The sequence below is a fragment of the Crinia signifera genome, chromosome 19, assembly GCF_055691185.1.
Source record: "Crinia signifera chromosome 19, ASM5569118v1, whole genome shotgun sequence".
In the NCBI taxonomy this organism is placed as follows: Eukaryota; Metazoa; Chordata; class Amphibia; order Anura; family Myobatrachidae; genus Crinia; species Crinia signifera.
Genome location: NC_139226.1, coordinates 57,744,095 through 57,764,255, shown reverse-complemented (window position 1 = coordinate 57,764,255; position 20,161 = coordinate 57,744,095). Strand labels below are relative to the sequence as shown.

The 20,161-nt window shown below is 45.0% G+C and overlaps 1 protein-coding gene across 1 annotated transcript in view; it reads right to left on the bottom strand.

Annotated features, from left to right (window-relative positions):
- Positions 1-3,360: 3,360 nt before the first annotated feature.
- The window catches only part of LOC146042571 (neuronal pentraxin-2-like), a 47,752-nt gene continuing 30,951 nt past the window's right edge, over positions 3,361-20,161 (bottom strand). The window contains exons 2-5 of the mRNA XM_083162626.1: positions 14,453-14,639; positions 13,208-13,455; positions 9,759-9,938; positions 3,361-5,859 (exon numbers count right to left, since the gene is read on the bottom strand). Of these exons, the coding sequence (XP_083018752.1) occupies positions 5,650-5,859; positions 9,759-9,938; positions 13,208-13,455; positions 14,453-14,639 (825 nt within the window). The 3' untranslated portion in view covers positions 3,361-5,649. The remainder of the gene's footprint in view (positions 5,860-9,758; positions 9,939-13,207; positions 13,456-14,452; positions 14,640-20,161) is intronic.

The following is a 20,161-nucleotide window of genomic DNA, read 5'->3' as shown; positions in this document are numbered from 1 at the left end:
CTCCAATCAGGGCTGCCATAATAGCACTAGGGCCCCTACCCACCAACAGAATCAGTTATGATAAATAATAATAATATGCCGCTCTGTCTCTACACAAGCTTCCATACAGTGAATGGCTGTTAGCACTCTGATTTGCGGATAGCTTCGACCTTCTACCAATCAACATGCTGATAGCCACCCACTGTCCGGCTGCAGGCTGGGAAGCTTAGCAGATAGAGAATGCTGCCAGCCCGCACTGATTGTCCACATGCCCCTTGAGTTGAAGAACCCTGGACAGCTGCATAGTGTGCCTATAGGTTTAGGTGACTCGCCTCATAAAATAATATTGAGACAGTGCCATCTGCCTAGTTCTAATTATCATTTGAAAGCGCATAGTGAATATAGAAATCCATAGTTTGGCATCTTTGCATAGCAGAGCTTTATTTGGTTTGCAGAGGACCTGTCACTTTTCTTCCTTGTCCTAGTGGCTCCAGCAGCTCCATATGACATTGTGGCGTCACATGTTTGGGGACAAGGCTGGTACCCTGGATAATAACTATATGATCCAGACCATTTTTTTCAGGCTGTGAATGATTATGTTTAATCACTTGCCTGGCAGGGCCTCATCAGATCAGGCTAATCTTTCTCTGACATGGCTGCATCTGCTGTGACCATTCAGAAATGCCCTTCATGTATGGGTGCAAAGGTCATGTGGACCTACATCCATGTCACCTACCCCAATATCTGGCAATCACTGCTGGGTACAGTGATTGGCCATCCCAGAGGCACACCCCACCGGTAGCTGCAGAGAGTAGCAGCCACTAGGGAATCTAATTCAATGAGCCTGTCTGTCACTGTGTATACCCGTGGCTGCTTCTCTTTTCAGCCGTGGGAAAGTGTAATACCGTGAGCTGCCGTGTCCCTGTGTACACAGCGCCCTCCCCTCTTTGCAGCTGCCGAAAAATCCTAAAAGATGCCTCCCAGTATGCACCTGGTGGGTGTGAGGTGCAGCCACTGGGAAATGTAAAACCAAATTGTTGTTACTGTCCAACCATCACTTTATTCCAGTGATGGCTAAACTTGACACTCCAGCTGTTGTTGAACTACACTTCCCAACATGCTCTGCTTCAGTTTTGCTATTTGGCCATGCTAAAACTGATGCAGGGCATGCTGGGATGTGTAGTACAATAAGATCTGGAGTGTCAAGGTTAGCCATCACTGCTGTATTCCAATATAATGTATTAGTCACCGATGGTTTAAAAATGGATATATTCTTTTTTTTATATAAATATATTTTTTATATAAACTTGTGTTGGATACATTTTAAATCAATGTAAAGCCAAACGTAATTAAAAAGAAACTACAATTTCTTAGTGGTATTTGGAAAAATCTTAGCCAGTTTAGTGGTTAAGATCAGTCGGAATACGATAACTAGGGCTACAGCAAGTAGGTCGACATGCATTAAGGTCCACATGACTCAAGGTCAACATGCAGAAAGATCGACATGACTGAAGGTCGACATGGGTTAGGTTGACAGGGTCATTAGGTCGACTCAAGCATTAGGTCTACATGGGGAATGTCGACAATCAAAAGGTCAACATGGAGTTTTCATATATTTTTTATTTAAGCCGACATGTGCCGACAGGCGGTATTTCATACCCTACCATCCACTAGGGTGTGATGGGGGAATAAAATAATGTGCAGAGCATAACGAGGCAACGAACCCGAAGCATAGGGAGCGCAGCGAGCCATGTGAGGGGATGCGGTGCTACTTTTCAATGTCCATGTCGACTGTGTCGAAATTCAGGACATAAAAAAGTGAAAAACCCCATGTCGACATTTTGACTGTCGACCTTCTTTGTGTCGACCTAATGCTTGTGTCAAACTAATGACCCTGTCGACCTTCCCCATGTCAAACTTCAGTCATGTCAACCTTCCTGCATGTCGACCTACTTGCTGTCTTCCCAATGATCCATACCCAATCAGTCGTTTTATTGATAATTGTTCATTGCAATTAGGGTGGCCAATCCCGGGATCGGCGTGATCCCGGGATTTGGCCCCCAAAACGCCTCTCAGCGTGAGATGAGGTCATGCTGCGCAGGCAGAGGTCGCACCCGGCATTGTAATGCCGCGCCACCCGCCCAGCCAGCGTGCCCGCCCTGCCAGCGTGCCCAGCCGCCTGCCCGCCCAGCCAGCGTGCCCAGCCGCCCGCTCGCCCAGCCAGTGCGCCCAGCCAGCCAGCGCGCCCACCCGCTCACCCAGCCAGCGCGAAGCCAGCATGCCAGCAGCATGGACGACCCGTCCCCCCACCAGGCAACCATCAAATGTAAGTAATTACATTGTAATTACTGACTGGGGCAGTAATTGTGGGGCAGTTTTTTTATTAGGAAAACCAATCAGGGGATCCCGGGATTGAGCATTTTTCAATCCCGAATCCCGGGATTGAAAAAATTCCCCGGGATTGGCTTCCCTAATTGCAATGCCAGCTATAGTAATGATAATTGCAAATGAGATAAAATGATCAAATTCACCAGCAAAGGCTTAGTTAGTTAGAATGAGGAAAGCCATGATATATTCTGTAGTATGACTTCGTTTTGGCTCATCCGTCTATGACTTTCACAGCCCCCTATTTTCCGGTTGCTCTGATTCATGCAGGATCGGGTCATGCAGACTTATTGGAACTCTGTGGTTTCCCACAGGAAGCCACAGTGTATTATAGTGAGGATATGCTTAGTCAGCAAGACATTGATGTGAGTGCTGCTCCCATTGTTATGATCCCATAGTTCCAAATAAAGGTGCAGGGTTCTAAAAATATATAAAAATGAGACTTGTGAAGCAGAAAGTGACATCTGAACCAAATGGATTTATCATCTTTTGAAAGACACTGTTAGTTAATGTATATGAATGAAACACACGGCAATACACGTTGCTAACTACTTGAAGTAATAAAATACACAGAAATGTTAATAAAACAACATCAGTATGCACAATATACAACACATGGATATAGTCCTCCACATTACAGCACAGAAAGATGTAGCACTGGCAATATATAAATGGAACACCACATAGTACTCTGATACAAACCCCAAAAAGTAAGAGAGAAAATACATATATATATATATATATATACCTATATACAGAAAGCATATAGAGCAAGACGGCAAGAAAATCGGCCACATCAGTATAGCTTGTGTTATATAAACCAACTATAGGTCAAGAATGAATATTATGGTCTATATAGGATCTAGGTCAGGCATGTCCAAACGATGGCCCTCCAGCTGTTGTGAAACTACAAGTCCCATCATGCCTTGCCACAGTTTTGCTATTAGGGGATGCTAAAACTATGGCAAGGCATGCTGGGATGTGTAGTTTCACAACAGCTGGAGGGCCACAGTTTGGATATGCCTGCACTAGGTGCATGACATTCATGGAACATGTACTTGAGCAATAAGTAACCTGGCAAGTCTAACACACGGGATACGGTTGCTGTGTTGACACTATGACGGTCGACATACATTAGGTCAACAAATTTGGGACAAAAAGTGAAAAACTCATATTGACCTTTTGACTGTCGACCTAATGCTTGTGTTGACCTTCTGACACGGTTGACCTTAGCCATGTTGACCTATCGTATGTGTCGATCTAAGCCCTGTCGACATTTAGTGGTCACCGTAATGTATGTTGACCTTCATAGTGTGACCCAAACCCTAACACATGCCCCATCTCAATACTTATACAGGAATGAGCCCCACAATAGGTTTCTATGTGTGTTTATCTGCCTCGCCCATAAGGTACATGCCCACATTTCATTATATTGTAACCGTCCCTGTAAGAACAATGTTATTTTCTTGCGACTGTTAGTCCAGCTTTAAACATACAGGTTGGAAGCTTTTCCAACTCCAGCAGCCTAATGGTTTATTGCAGCTCCCATTGGTCCAGCTTTATTTACCTACAGTAAGTTTATTTGTGACCATGAGACCACCTCGACTGTCCTTGTAATAAGAATAAGGGCCTCATGGGCCTGGAGCTGAAAATGTTCAAGGGCCTTTTATGAGAAGTGGAGGAGACGAGGCCAACGCCATGTAGGCATGTAGAACCCATACACTATAAGCCCCAGTGTCTCCCTAATATATATAAGAGGGCAACATTGTGGGTAAAACAGAAATGCCATTTTAATGCATCATTCTGTCATGATGTTGGGCTCATCTTTATGTGGAGGCCTGGAGCTGCAGCTCCCTCTGCCTCAGTCTTAATCTGGGGCTGCTTGATGGCCTTTTGCAAGTTTAAGTATATTTTATTATTTGTATGTTTATAAATGCATGTTCTCCAATTAAATGATCCTGGATGGATAACAAGACAAGTATAGGTGACTCCTGGTTACTGACATCAGGGCCAGTATACACCCATGAAATAATGTCCCTATTACAGCAGAAGCTGTGTGACTGTGCAAGCCATAGACTCCCCTCTGTCTATGTGCCCTTGCAGCCCCTGCAATATCATTGAAATGTTTTGCCACACAAAATGCTCTCTCATTTTTGCAGGTGGATAGGTGAGGTGCAGTCATTTCAGCGTGGCACTTACTGTGGCTTGCAAAGCAGAATTTCGATGAATTATGAGACATTACCTTGTCCTCTTTTGGGTGCAAGTTTGTTGTCTGGATTATTGCAAGATCAGAATAACAAACAAATGTGTTCTTATCCGTTTGCTTAAACATTCATATTGCACTGTGTAAAAATATATAATACATTCCTGTTCTCAGACATGCAGGTGTAAATAAATGCACAAGTCCAAAGCTGGCAGCTGGATTATTATGCAAACCACAATTATAGCTATAGAAAATAGCACACACTGGGGCAGATGTATTAACCCCTTGAGTGGTGGATTTTCACATATCATCACAAAAGGGGCAGCCGCTGCCTTCTGCAGCAGCCCCTGTTCCACTGAGGCTGCTGTCGGTTTCGGCTGTTTGCGGCCGCTTGGAGAAGGTCAAGGCTGTTTGGGGCGGGCATGGGAGCGCTCGTTCGTGTGTTCGGGCATTCATGTGTTTGGGTGACCGAACACACCAACGGCCAAGCATGGCCGCACCTCCTCGAGTGACTCTGATTCTCTCTGAGCGGTGAAGGGGAGGATCGGCAACTGGGAGGGGGGCGGATCAGCGACAGGGTGACGATGGTGCGCCAGTGGTTCACTACTAGAGGCACCACTGGCGCACCCTTTCTTTACAGTGGTATGCCCGGGACTTTCTCAGGAGATCGGGAGACCTCGCTCCTGCACCGCAGCTCGGCCTTAGAAATTTCCGGGAATACCACCAAAGAAGTTAAGCCTGGTGAAAAGATAAAGTGGAAGGTGAAAATGCACCAGCCAATTAACTACTAACTGTCATTTTTCAGCTGATTGGCTGGTGAGTTATCCACTTCTAATTTAGCTCCACTTTATCTCTTCACCAGGCCTCATACACCTGCCCCACTATCACCAAAAAATAAAAATAAAACAGGTTTAAATCTCAAAAGCAATTAAAAAGAAACTTATGAAACAAAGGTGTCGGAATAACAGCGATACACAGTTGTTATCTACGCCATTTGAAGCAATAGTTATTGGGGTATTGGGAACCCATTCCATGTCTGGGCTCCCTATCAGAGCACTCTGTATGTGGAGGGACTCCTCATGTCAATGGCAAGAGTTGAATGGGAGTTTTGACACTCCCCCATGGAGCTCCATGGAGGATTCCGTCCAGTCTATGACATCACCAGTGGAATGCAGAGCACAGGTGGCCAGGCTGTAAATCTCACCAGGAGCTAATATGTGGCTCCACATGTTAAAGTCTGTGATCTCTCCCACAAAGGCCTGCGATGCGTCAAACCTTCCTCCCAGGGTATCCTAATAATTTGAAAAAACAATTTTGTAATTATTTTATCAGCATTTAATCAGTCTACATAAAAGCAGTCTGTAAACATGCTATTGTATACGGATTAATCTAAAACAATAAATACTCTCCGCGCTGACAGGATACTTGTGCACTTTGGAAGTTTCACATTATGAAAACAAATTTCTGTATGACTCTATGCAAAATGTGGAATGAAATCTCTTACTCAAAAATTGTGAGCTTACAATGATTAATGATATCCAACCAAAATTAAATTACAACATAACTTTTATTATATATAATAGAAACAACATACACATGAAACTAGAAGTACCCTATTTGCTACGGGTGCCGGACATGTTCCCGACAGTCGGGATCCCGACAGTCATTACCCCGACGTCAGGATCCCAACAGTCAAAACCCTGACACTCGGGATCCCAACGGCCACCGGCTATTCTCCCTCGTGGGGGTCATGTTTGTAAGTAAAGTAAAATAGCAAGAAATTTTGCAAAACCATGTCCACTGCAGGTGGGCAGAAGTGACATGTGCAGAGAGTTAGATTTGGGTGGGGTGTGTTCAATCTAGGGATGAGCAGGTTTGGTTTTACTAAGATTTACTCAGATTTACCAGAGTTGGGGTCAAGCAAGTTCTCATGAGATTTCTCTCTGTTGGAGCTGCAGTGCCTGCTGGGATTGAGGCAGAGACGTCGGGAAGAGGAGATCTTGTGAGAGACATGGCTGACTTTGCCACCGAGGCTGTGATTGAAACCACTGCTGTCTTTGCTAGCACTGCTAGGGCGGTAAGTGGCAATTTGAATGGAGCCTGTTACAGGTTTTTAGCTGAATATGAATGAAAACCTTTTTGGTGGGGCTCCCGTATTAGCCTAGGGCAGCTGGAACCTTTAACCAGACCCTGCTTGCAGTGTGGTTTTACCTACTTGCTTGCTTTTTGGTTTGTTTGCAAATTTGAATCAGGCCCTTGGTTCCATCTTTTGTACAGTGTCATACACATTTGTGTTTGTATTGGGAAACTTCCAAAGTTCACAATTGAGTATCTTAGCGATCCTGGAGAGTATTTATTGCTTTTGATCAGGCCTGGCCAATCAGTGAGCCCATATAATGAGCAGTGGCGTAACTATAAATTTTGCTCCCCCCTGCTAAAAAAATTGTGGCGCCCCCCCTCCCACACACAAAATATATATATATATATATATATATTTTGCCAGGATGCATGTACTCACTAAGAGAGTGGAGAGAGACAAAAGGACAACAGAAAGAGAAAAGACATGGGAGAGCGGGACAGCAGAAAGAGCGGAGAGAGAGAGAGGACAGCAGAGAGAGGACAGCGGAGAGAGAGAGAGATAAGGACAGCAGAGAGATAAGGACAGCAGAGAGAGAGAGAGAGATAAGGACAGCAGAGAGAGAGAGAGAGATAAGAACAGCCGAGAGAGAAAGAGAGAGAGATAAGGACAGCCGAGAGAGAGAGAGATAAGGATAGCCGAGAGAGAGAGATAAGGACAGCCGAGAGAGAGAGAGAGAGATAAGGACAGCCGAGAGAGAGAGATAAGGACAGCCGAGAGAGAGAGAGATAAGGACAGCCGAGAGAGAGAGAGATAAGGACAGCCGAGAGAGAGAGAGATAAGGACAGCCGAGAGAGAGAGATAAAGACAGCAGAGAGAGAGATGAGGACATCAGAGAGAGATGAGGACATCAGAGAGAGATAAAGACAGCAGAGAGAGATAAAGACAGCAGAGAGAGATAAAGACAGCAGAGAGATACAAAGACAGCAGAGAGATACAGACAGCAGAGAGAGAGATAAGGACAGCAGAGAGAGATAAGGAAAGCAGAGAGAGATAAGGACAGCAGAGAGAGATAAAAACAGCAGAGAGAGATATAAGGACAGCAATCATCATTTAGACAATCAGTGTACCGTAGAGGCAGCGGCCATTGTCCCGCGGAGGCTGCAGTGGGAAGCAGGGCATCACATTAGGGAGTGCAGGGCAGCAGCGATGGTGGGTCATGTGGACGGTGGAGGCATCAGCGGTGGGTTACACGGAGGCTGCAGCGGCAGGTCCAGAGCTGGGGAGCGGGCGAGCAGACCTTCCGGCGCCCTCCCTACGCCCCTGCTCCTGTGCCCCCTTCTCCTTCAGCAAGTGGCTGTGGGTCCCGGCTGCATCTTCTCCTGCCTCCTGTACTCTGCCGGCTCGGGATGTGACGTGCTGGCATCACACCGCGCTCTCCCCCGCCCTGCGCTGTACTAACTCAGGAGGAGTACAGCGCAGGGCGGGGGAGAGCATGGTGTGACGCCAGCACGTCACATCGTGAGCCGGCCAGAGCATTGATATGGGTGGGCTGAGCCAGCCACCAGCTGAATCGACGGGCGGTGGGTGCGCAAGAAAGTGCTGGATGACGGCGCCCACACAGACAGCGCTGCCACTCGCTCCCCCAAGCGGTGGCGGTGGCTGCCTTAGTGTAGTTACGCCAGTGATAATGAGATGGCCCTGTGGTCAGGCATAGTATGATTACTCTACAGCAGGCATTTCCAACCACTGACCTCAAGGTGAGTGAATTAGTATCACAGTTTTAGTAACATAGTAATTAAAGCTAAAAAAATAAGTTAGTCCATCGAGCTCAACCTATTTGACTTGTAACTACTGACTTGAGTAAGTAATATCTATAGGATTCCCTTAGTGGCCAAAAATGCATCCAGTTTTGATTTAAATTAATTAACAATAGTTGCTGTAACCACCCCCACCGGGAATGAGTTCTAGAATGTTACTGCTCTAATGGTGAAGAATCCTCTTCTTAATTCAGTACGAAATTTCTTTTCCTCGAGCCTCAGTACATGCCCGCGTGTCCTAAGTATAGGGCTGTTAGTGACCAAATCATCTCCCAGTTCCATATAATTACTAATCCTGTATGTGAACATTCTAATCATATCACCTGTCAACCTCCGATTGTCCAGTGAAAACATATTCAGCATCTGTGCTAAAGCCTGGATATCACTAAACCCTGCAATGTTAATATGCATTAAGGACCGAGGGCTGGATTGCCTGCTATACAGGCTTCAGTGATTACAAGGGCTTCATGTATTTTGCTATTAACAAAATAGACAAAATAACTCCATGAATGGTGAAAACTTGGTAGAGCCCAATTTTATGAATATTACATCCATATGTACTATGGCTCATAATCATGTACACACTCTTTGGTTGACCACTCCCCTTTTTTAAGTGAATAGCAACAACATATAGACAAGGCCATGAATTCGGCCCCGTTTCCGATGGTCGGGCTATGTGCATGCAGCAAGTATCACACTCGCCGAGGCGTTTGCACAGGCAAGGGAGCAAAGGGGGGCGGACTGGTGCATGGGAACACCCTGCGTTTTATAAAAATGCTGGGCATTCCCCTGGAGTTGCAGACAGGTCGGTACCTTCTTGGGGCGGGCGGCTGATGTCACATTATGTCATATGACGTCAGCGCCCACCACCTTTTCGGTGACCATCGAATGATTTCTCTTTCATGTGACCCCACGCAAGGGCATGTGTAACGCACACAGCTCCTCATGTGGTGGGGAAGGCGGATGTTCGGTCCGGCGGCAGGTAGGCGGCATTTACATGTTTGCTAGGCTGCGAACGTACGCAAGTCTGAATTAGGCTGAATCCACACATATTGACAGCTGAAACAAGCAACCAGTGATGGGTCTATGACATGGAAAACCTTTTTCTCGGGGAGAGCAAGTAATATTACAGTAAATACTTCATTTGTATAACATGTAACATCCTGATCGTGATGCAGGCAGCGTGGAGTTCTCGTCAAATCTGCTTCTTGTTTTAAAGGGACAACCATTAAAAAGGCAAAACTAACCCTGATGGCTGTATACACTTAAAAACAAAATAAGCCAATGTTCTTACCTGTTCCTGCCCCAGGACAAACACTCCACCAGGCTTTATTGGGTGCCAAGATGCCAAATTTTCTCCATTACCACGTCTCACACCATCCAGATAACATTCCCATAAACCATCCCTCGTTGACCACGTGATGCAAACATGGTGCCACTTAGCATCGTTGATGGACAGTGGAAGAGTGACAGCCTATATACATCAAATGCATACCAAAAATTAAAAGTAACTAAATCTTCATGTTCGGTGCAATAAACAACACAAATATCATAACTTCAATAATTAAGCATAGTAAGTAATACCCCTTTCACACCAGCCTCCAGGCAATAACCTGCCATTTTTGAGTGCCGAATCATTTTGCCGGGTGCAGCCTAACCCTAAATCACACCACCCGCAAATTACCAGGTTAAAGCTTTTCAAGAAGAAAAATCCCGTGTTTTTCTGTGGTGTAAAAGGGTCAACACGGGTCTTAATTCCCGGCACTCCGACCCTGGTCAAGAGCAGATTTAAGACCCGTGCTGACCCTTTCACACCAAAGAAAAACCTGGATTTTTCCGCAAATTCCCGGGTTGAAATGATTTAACCCAGTAATTTGCTTCTGGTGTGAAAGGGGTATTCGTTAATAGTACCACATGGGTAGCTCATATGGAATTAGAGTGATCATGTTAGTGTAATACTGCTGTTTTTACATACACCACAAGGTCATGTCCCATCTATAAACAGAGCATTGTCATCATGACCTATCTACAAAAAGTCAGTATTAGTAACAGTATACTTACTACATGTCCTATTTAACAAAATATACATATTTAAGCATTATTGAAAAAACGGTACTTGTGAGTTATCTGGACGCCCGATTTTTTGATTGTATGCCTTAAGTTAAGGCATACAATCAGATACGATGCGATGCGATATCGCATCGCATCGCATCGCATGCGACCATCGGATGCGATGACCCGATTTTTCCATAGGAATCAATGTTAAAATGATTCCTATGGAAAAAGGGGTCCTTTTCATACCCCTACTATCCAAGTGGGCATGGAGTTGGATATAAACCTGTGGCGAGCGTAGCGAGCCACCGAGCCCGAAGCGTGGCGAGCGAACGGTATTCCGTGTCCCCTCGCGGGGCTCGCTACGCTCGCCACGCTTCGGGCTCGGTGGCTCGCTACGCTCGCCACAGGTTTATATCCAACTCCATGCCCACTTGGATAGTAGGGGTATGAAAAGGACCCCTTTTTCCCATTGAATTCCATGTTAAAATGGACTCAGTCCATTTTAACATTGATTCCTATGGAAAAATCGGGTCATCGCATCGCATCGCATCGCATCCGATGGTCGCATGCGATGCGATGCGATGTGCCCGATCCGACCCGATTTTGAAATCGGGCGTCCGGATAACTCACAAGTACCGAAAAAACTTCACATGAATAAAATAAATTATATAACCTGACGCAAATTGCTGGTCTCTTACCTGCCTCTCCATCTCTCTTTTCTCTCCTCACACTTTCTGCCCACATCTCTCTCTCCCCCCCCCCCCCCCCCTTTCTCTCTCTTCCCCACCTTAACACTTTCTTCCCACCATTCTTCCTCCCTCCCCTACGGGAGTCATAGGTCATTCCAATTTGATGACATCATTATTATCAGCAGCTGATTTTATTATATAGATTTCTCTGTACTATCTTTTCTGATGTGACGTAAAAATGTTCTTTGCTTAATGGTGTCTAGAGTATTGTATTGCAAATTTGCAGTTGCAACTGCTACCTCTGTCTGCCTCCTGCCATGTTTTCTATAGTTTCTGGATCATAACATTCCCCCAGTAACGTACCACTACCCAATAATGTCATGCATATCTTTAGCCAGTGGTCCAATGTTTAAACTATGATAATCCCACCTCAAATAAAATTTAAAGTACATCTCTGGAAGAAGATAAAGGGGGTTGATCCGATATCCCGGCACTCAGCACGTTGGCAGTCAGAATCCCAGCAGTGGAATCCCAACAGAATTTGGTAAGGATTATGACCCTAATCCTATCCCACCCCTTCCACAGCTTATCCCTAACTGTACCCTCCCACATGCTAACCCTTATCCCCCTCACTCACACAGCCTTAAGGTAACCATAGTACGATTTGGCCCTTTTATAAACAATTTTGCCATATTGGGCTGATAACTTGTGTGAAAATTGTCAAATTGTATGTCATTTACTTATGATATTGATCCAATGCACAGTCCCGTTCATTGTGCATCCAGAGATTGTCACCGCTGCAGCAAGAATGTATTGTACAGTACTTGTAGCAATGAATGGGATTGCATGCAATATATCAAATGCAAAATGACTGCATACGATGTATCGCATTCAATCGAGCCACCAGGGAGCACTCGGGTAAGTTGCCGGGTGTGATACACATGCAAGGCTAGAATGCAATACTTCCGTGTAGTGTATGGCCACCTTAACCCTAAACCTAACCCAAATAGTTACTGTTGGGATTTGGGGCATCAGGATCCCGACCATTGGCATGCTGAGCACCGGGATATTGGCTATTTCCCAATACAGGGATTGTGAAGAATAGAACGGAAACAATGGCTAATTTACTGAATGGTGAGTTCTGCAAGCATCATATAGACTAGATAACCTGATATAATAAAAATATGTTATGTGCATTCACCCATTAATATCTGCATAAAATAGGAACATAGGTTTCAATGGGGGGTATTCAATAGGCAGTATTCAGTAGGCACAGGTTTCAATGGGGGGGTATTCAATAGGCAGTATTCAATGCCCTCGACGAGCGGCGGTGAAGGGGGTTTGTTTGGCGAGGATGGCTTTTTTTAACAAGGAAAAGCCATCCCTCTCCATCCAGCCCCCTTGCCGGCCGCTCGCCGCATTCTATGTTCCGAGGAAATCCTGTCAGAGGGTGGTGAGGATTCCCCGGAACGGTGAGGTTCACCGCAAATACAGGGAACACGCTGCATATAGCGGCGAGCCTAGCCGTTTTGATGGCCGCACTCGCCTCTTCCACCTCACCCCAGGGAGTAGGCGTGGTGGAAATGTCGAGTGAGGGGGGAGCATTGAATACTGATGGCATGCTAACGGCACTTCTTGCCGTATAGCTCGCCATCAGCCGCTCCCCGCCCCTCCCCCCCCCCGCCTCTCCCATTTAATATACCCCAATGTCTGCCAACAGTGAAAATATCGGCAGTTAAGGTATTCAATCCCGGCTGGGACTCGTCATCCCGGCTGTGACTCGCCTTCTAGAGACCCACCTCCCTATGGACAATCCTCTGAGTTTCCAGTACTCGGCAGCCAGAACATTCCGGCTGTTGAGTTACAGTCCAGCGAAACTAAAACAGCCCAAGATTCCCACTGTCAAGACGTTCCGACATTCGGAATCCCGGATTGAGTACCCCCCATAGTCTTTCAGAAGTGTTAAACAAGACTACTTATCAGAGATGGGAAAGATTACCTTGTCATTTATCAACAATTCCATGGGGTTGTTTCCCCACTCAATCAGCACCACTTCATTAGCCTGTCCTGGAACAGCGTAGGAGAAAGGAGTGCCCAGCCCCGGAGAGGAGTTAGACTTCAGCCATAAGCAGATGGTGAATGCAAAGATCTCATGGTGAAGAGTCCTTTTGACTTTGGCATACATGTAGTTTGTGCGGAGGGGGAAACTGACCCTGAAATCATTAGACTTTTTGTCTGCTTTATGTCCTATTGGAATAAGATAAGAAACGGGGAACAATGAGCTTGCCATTCAGCCTTAAATAAACACCATTGTTAATCACTAGAGTCAATAAGCGTCTTACTGTATGGTAGATGTGTGTACTAAATTATTATCATATGGTTAATATTTAACCATTTCATTTCCTTCATGCAAGGGCGTAACTACCATAGGTGCAAGGGGTGCAGCTGCTATGGGGCCCAGAGCTGAAGGGGGCCCATCTTTGCTGTCTACATAATATGTTTTGCATACATTTATCAGTTGCTAAATAGGGGGCCCTTACAAACATTTGCTATGGGGCCCACGAATATCTAGGTACGCCTCTGCCTTCATGTATTATTTTCTAGCAGGAATGTAAAAACAGGACCAATTTATACCACGCATTCAGAGGTTATAGCACCCTTATGGGAAACATGTCCATTACAGCGGCAAACGTTGGGGCCCATTCAGATCTGTTCGCGCAGGTCCAAATTCAGCCCCTCCGGGGATGGTGGGGTCCTGCGCATTGACGCCAGTGCGCATGTGCAGGCCCATTTTCCCTCCGGCAAGGCTTTTTTTTTCCAACCCTGCACGGAAAATACTTGATTGTTACTTTGGGGGTTATTCTAGTTCACTCTTTCTGACAAAATCCTTCTTAGATGGACAAAACCATGTGCACTGCAGGTGGGGCAGATGTCAAATGTGCAGAGAGAATTAGATTTGGGTGGGGTTTACTTCAAAGTGAGATTTATATTGCAGTGTAAAAAAAAAGCAGCCAGTATTTACCCTGCACAGAAACAAAATAACTCACCCAAATCAAATTCTCTCTACACATTTAACATCTGCCCGCCTGCAGTGCACATGGTTTTGTCCATCTAGGAAGGATTTTGTCAGAAAGAGTGAACTAGAATAAGGCCCTTTGTGTCCTGCACCCAAGGCTGGCTAGATTGGCGTCATTTATGCTACATAAATATATGCAGATGCTTCTTTCTCTGGTGGGTCTCTTACCTTTCTCTTTGATGGGAAGAGTGCTGTTCACCTTGTGTCTTACTGGGATCTCATGTGCCTGATCACGTTCCGTATCATGGTGCTCTGAAATATTGTGCTTTTCATGTATCTGATGCTCCAATATACTGATCTTTTTTTGAAGGGCGTCTTTCAAAGATGTTGAAAAGAGAGAAGAGTTTCTGCTTCTCTGAAAAACAGCAGATATACCGTAGATTTATTTGTGCACAGGAAAGTCCGTTTCTCCAACTATCCTAACCGTAAGAACACGAGTTGTCAGTGATAAGCAATAGGAGGAGGATGAAGTGGGGAATGGGGAAGAAAATTGCACCTTAACAAAAATACCAAAAACAATTTATGTCAAGTTTATAATGTTGGTCCTGTTCTTTCACATCTAGATTATTGTAACTAGTGTACAGACCTCCGTATTGTGGTTCTAATTCATCAAGTTTTTGGTTTGGATTTGGTTTGGTTAAATAAAATCAATAATCATTGATAAATATTGATAAAAGCCACTAAAGTCCTGTAATTTTTTCAATCCAAAACAAAATTTGGATTTAAAATCTAAATTCTGAACACTGGGAAGATACTTCTCAGGAAATTGGGGCAAGATTTTGGTTCGGTACACCCACAAAATTCAGGTTGATTCAAATTTTTGGAAAACTGAACATCTCTAAATGTAACCTTCAATTTCTGTAGATTCTTTATAATTCTTTAAAAGCATTCATAATAATTATAAGTTCCTCCATTCGCACTGTATCTGTCACTATTTGTAATTCAATTCAAAGGTGAGCTAGTGTTCATTCTAGCACCCACTAGCTTTCAAAACCAATGCAGTTCCTGTTCCCTGCCTGGGGTGTGGCTGTCTGCTGTGGTGTTTCTAGCACATTTCTGATTTGCATATCAGTGCTGATATACAGACCACATTGTGCTAGAAGTACTACAGCAGATAGTGACACCCCAGGCAGGGAAGAGGAACTGCATGGGTTTTCAAAGATAGCGGGTGCTACAATAAACACTAGTGATCAGGTTTTATATAATATTCTATTTCTACCACTTAAAGCTGTTTACCCAATTATATAAGGCAGGCTGATGTTTAGCCAGGGAAATTAAGTAGTACTCAGTTTAAGGATTTGTGCTATAGTAGGGTTATGTGGAGTACTTTTGCTGGGTCTAGTAAATTAATTTAATTATCTACCTCGCTTATAGGCCAGATTAATATTCTCCATTTAACAATCCAGTTTAGTACCGGGTAAGGAACTCAGCTGTGACAACCAATAATAACGCTGACTTGCCCAAGTTTTGCTTCATGTCTGTGGCGGGGGTCCAGTCAGTCCCAGACTGTTTTGTACACTAGGGGTGGGGGGATGCAGTCTAAATCCCGATGGTCACAATCCCGACGGTCAAAATACCGACAACCATTGACCGACGGTCAAAATCCAGACAAGGTCAAAATCCTGACATTTAAGATCCCGACATGGTCAAAATCCCGACAAGGTCAAAATACCGACATTTAAAATCCCGACAAGGTCAAAATACTGACATATAGAATGTAGACAGGTGAAAAGTCAACATGACTTTCGGTCGACAGTTCGACATGGGTTTTTTCACTGTTTTTTTGACCCGACATGTGCCGACAGGCGGTATTTCATGCCCTACCATCCACTAGGGCATGGTGGGAGAATAAAATAGTGTGCTGTGCGCAGCAAGGCACCGTGCCCGAAGCATCGCGAGCGAAGCGAGCGTTGCGAGGGGCTGCGGTTGACTTCCAGCTGTGTCCATGTCGACTGTGTTGACATTCGGGTAAAAAACTGTGAAAAACCCATGTCGACCTCGCGACCTGTCGACTGAAAGTCATGTTGACTTTTTCACCTGTCTACATTCTATATGTCAGTATTTTGACCTTGTCGGGATTTTAAATGTCGGTATTTTGACCTTGTCAGGAATTTGACCATTTCGGGATTTTAAATGTCGGTATTTTGACCATGTCGGTATTTTGACCGTCTGTCAATAGCTGTCAGTATTTTGACCGCCGGTATTTTGACCGTCTGGATTTCATACCGAATCCGGGGTGAGATTTCATAGGATGAGAGATTCAGAAAGTGAGAGATTTGGGGAGAAATCTCCAGGTTTTTTTTAAAGCGGCAATCATTTGCACTTCAAAATCAAACTGGGTTTGCAGTCTAAATGATTGCCGCTTTAAAAAAACCTGGAGATTTCTTACCAAATCTCTCACTTTCTGAATCTCTCATCCTATTAAATCTCACCCTAGACATCACATTGAGCTGGTTGCAGCTCTGCACCCTAGGCATTCTCAAAGTCAGTCTTCAGGACCCCACACAGTGCATGTTTTGCAGGTCTTCTCACAGAATCAAATTAATTAGCTCCACTTGTGGATCTTTTAAAACGTGTCAGTCAGTAATGATGAGTGCACCTGGCGGATGATCTGGAAAACGTGAACCAAACTCACCATCGGGTATCCTGGTGCTATACCTTTAAACACACTTATCTAATATACTTAACACTATTAAACTTAACACTAAAAATAATGAGACAGACACAAGTGCTGGCGTTTCAAACTAAATGTCAAATTTATTGATTGACAGCTATAAACTATAAATGGTGGTGGCACTAAAGAACGGTCATAGAGAAAAAAGAGGGGTAAGATCACCACACGCCATTCACGCAATTAAATCCTTAACCCTATATCACCCAAGCTACAGCATGTCTGAACCCTTCAGTGGTTTGTGTAACCTCTCTGCTTAATCAGCCTTCGGTTTTCTTGTGTGGGGTCCTGAGGACCGAGTTTGAGGACCACTGGTCTAATTTTCTACACTACGGTTTGTACCTGATAGACATGAACGTTGCCCACTATATACTTTGGGCTCTCTGCTAAATGCTAGCCAGCAAAATGAAGTCTAGTTTGTTTGCTAATCAACAATGCAGTGTTGAAATCTGTTACAATTCAGTGATTGGCAGGCAAAAAAAAAATGAGAGCATTGATACATGGTCCACTACATACAGTATGTCATTTGTTGTGTTATGTTATCCGTTCTTATTTTATGAAAGTAATAGTGGGACCATTTTCCAAACAGTCTATGAGCACTGGTGTATCTATGATGGGGGCAGCAAAAATCACAGGGAAAATGGCAGACAGTTATTTTCCAGTGATTTGCACATGTGTAGTAAAGAAGTCTTCGGGAATATAGCTCAAGCACCATTTTCCCAGAGACATACATATTAGGCACAAAGTCAGACTCAGAAGGAGAGGGCCAGAGCCTGCACATGTGACCTCTCCTATATTAAATCGCACCTTGCAAAGGGCAAACTATATATCCTATTCTTTTGTAAAACAGTCCTGATATGTGAAATGTAATTTCCATTTAGATTCTGGCTCACTGTCTTCCACCATAGAATCGTCATATTTATGCCATTTGCAATGGTCAATTCCTTTAATACCACTTTACTCCAAGCATCAACTTGTAAAACTACATGTTGAGCGAAGCAGGGAAATAAATATATTGCACCTACTTTTAATCCATATGTTGATGTTGATATTATTATTTATATGGCGCCACAATGGATCAGCACCACTTAATTACAGAGTACATAAATAAGCAAATAATGATTTACATTACACAGTTGAATACAGTAGAGGACAAGTACAGGGTACATAACCATAGCTGCATCAGCAGAGGACACTGGAGTAACTATAGGTATCAGGGTGGCAGAAAACCACAGGATTTGGTGCCATCAATGATGGTTAAGTAAGAGAAAGAAACGCACATCAGAGAAGAGCTTACATTCTACAGTATGTGCTATTGTGAACTTCTGTTACTGTTTATTATTACAGAAATTTGATTAGATTGTAAGTTATTTGGCATCAGCGTTTCTTATATATTGTCAATGCTCACTAATCTTTTGGTTTTGTTCATTAATCTCTATTTTCCTGTATTGCATGTTACTTAATCTACTATATTCTTGTAAACCTGTAAGGCATACACACACATATACATACAGTACTGTACATATAAATGGGTTGGGATCATTTGGTCTACAGCATTATGGTTGACACCATTAGGTCGACATGGGAAAGGGTCGACATGGGGAAAGGTCGACATGGTTCTAGGTCGAAAGGTCATTAGATGGACAGGTCGTTAGTTCGACAGGTCATTAGTTCTACTTTGTCTAGGTCGAGAGTCAAAAGGTCGACATGCATCACCCGGCACACTGAGCGGCATCGCCGGCCGCAACATCCATGACACCCAATGCCAAAGAGCACCCCCCTGTGGAACGCCGGGGCGGATCGGAGCTCTCCCCACCCCCCCCTGCGGCTGGATCAGAGCACCCCCCCCCCTCCCCGTGGCCGGATCGGAGCTCTCCTCCCCCCGCAGCCGGATCGGAGCTCTCCCACGAACCACCACCCACCCCACCCCCCGCGGCCAAATCAGAGTTCTCCTCCTTCCACCCCCCCCCCCCGCGCGGCCAGATCGGAGCTCTCCCACGAATCCCCCTCCCGACCGGATCGGAGCTTCCCCCCCACGGCCGGATCGGAGCTCTCCTCCCCCCCCCCAGACGGCCGGATCAGAGCTCTCCTCCTCCCCCCCTGGCGGCCGGATTGGAGCTGATCGGAGCTCTCCCACGAATCCTTCCCCCCCAACTGGATCAGAGCTTCCCCCCGCTGCCGGATCAGAGCTCTCCCCCTTCCGCGTCCGGATCTGAAGCTCTCCTCCTCCCACCCCAGGCGGCCAGATCGGAGCTCTCCTCCCACCCCCCATGGCAGGATCAGCGTTTTCCTCCAAGCCCCCCCCCCCCCCCGGCCAGATCGGAGCTCAACCCCCCCCCCCCTCCAGCGCGCCCCAGGTGCCCCCACCCGCCTGGGGCGCTCCAGTGTATTGCACCGCCACTGGTTGTGGTAGGTTAAGGGCAGGTTTGTTTTGTGAGGGTATTTTATTTTATTTTTAGCTTGACATGTCATTGTTAGTATCCTATACTGTAATCACATCCTGCTTGGTATGTGTTTATATCGGTAATTATTTATGATGCTATGTTAAGTCACCATACGCCAGTCACCATACGCTCCTATTCTTCTATAATTGTCAGTTGCCTGAATGGCGCCTTTAGGCAATTCCATTTTCAGAACCACTATAAGAACTCTGTTCAATATTATCTACATGTTACAAATACCTGCTTGTACTTTAAACTTATGCCAAGTATATATTGTTGTGTCTGCCCACTCAGGTGATTTGTTTGTTTGTTTGTTTTATTGAAAAATCTAATTATTGAATTTAAATAAAGTGTGAGGTATCATGGTCGATGGGCCCTTCATGCACCTGTGCGACACTGCACACATGTGGGAGTCAGGATTTGGCCTCATCTTCTCATTCTGGACCAGATGTATCAAGCTTCAAAAAGTGATAAAATGGGGAGTGATAAGCAGCCAGCCAATCAGCTCCTACCTGTCATGTTGCAGGCTGGGTTTGAAAGATGACAGGTAGGAGCTGATTGGCTAGTTGTGTATCACTCTCCAGTTTATCACTTTTTGAAGCTTGATACATCTGTCCCTCTATCTCCTCTTCCACCCATCCTTCTCCCTTTTAAACATAAATTGACTGGGATTTATTTATATATTTGCATCATGAAAGGGCTGTAATGAAGGTGGAGTTGGGGGATGGGAATAGTGCACTGACACAAGAGGGCCTATACACACAA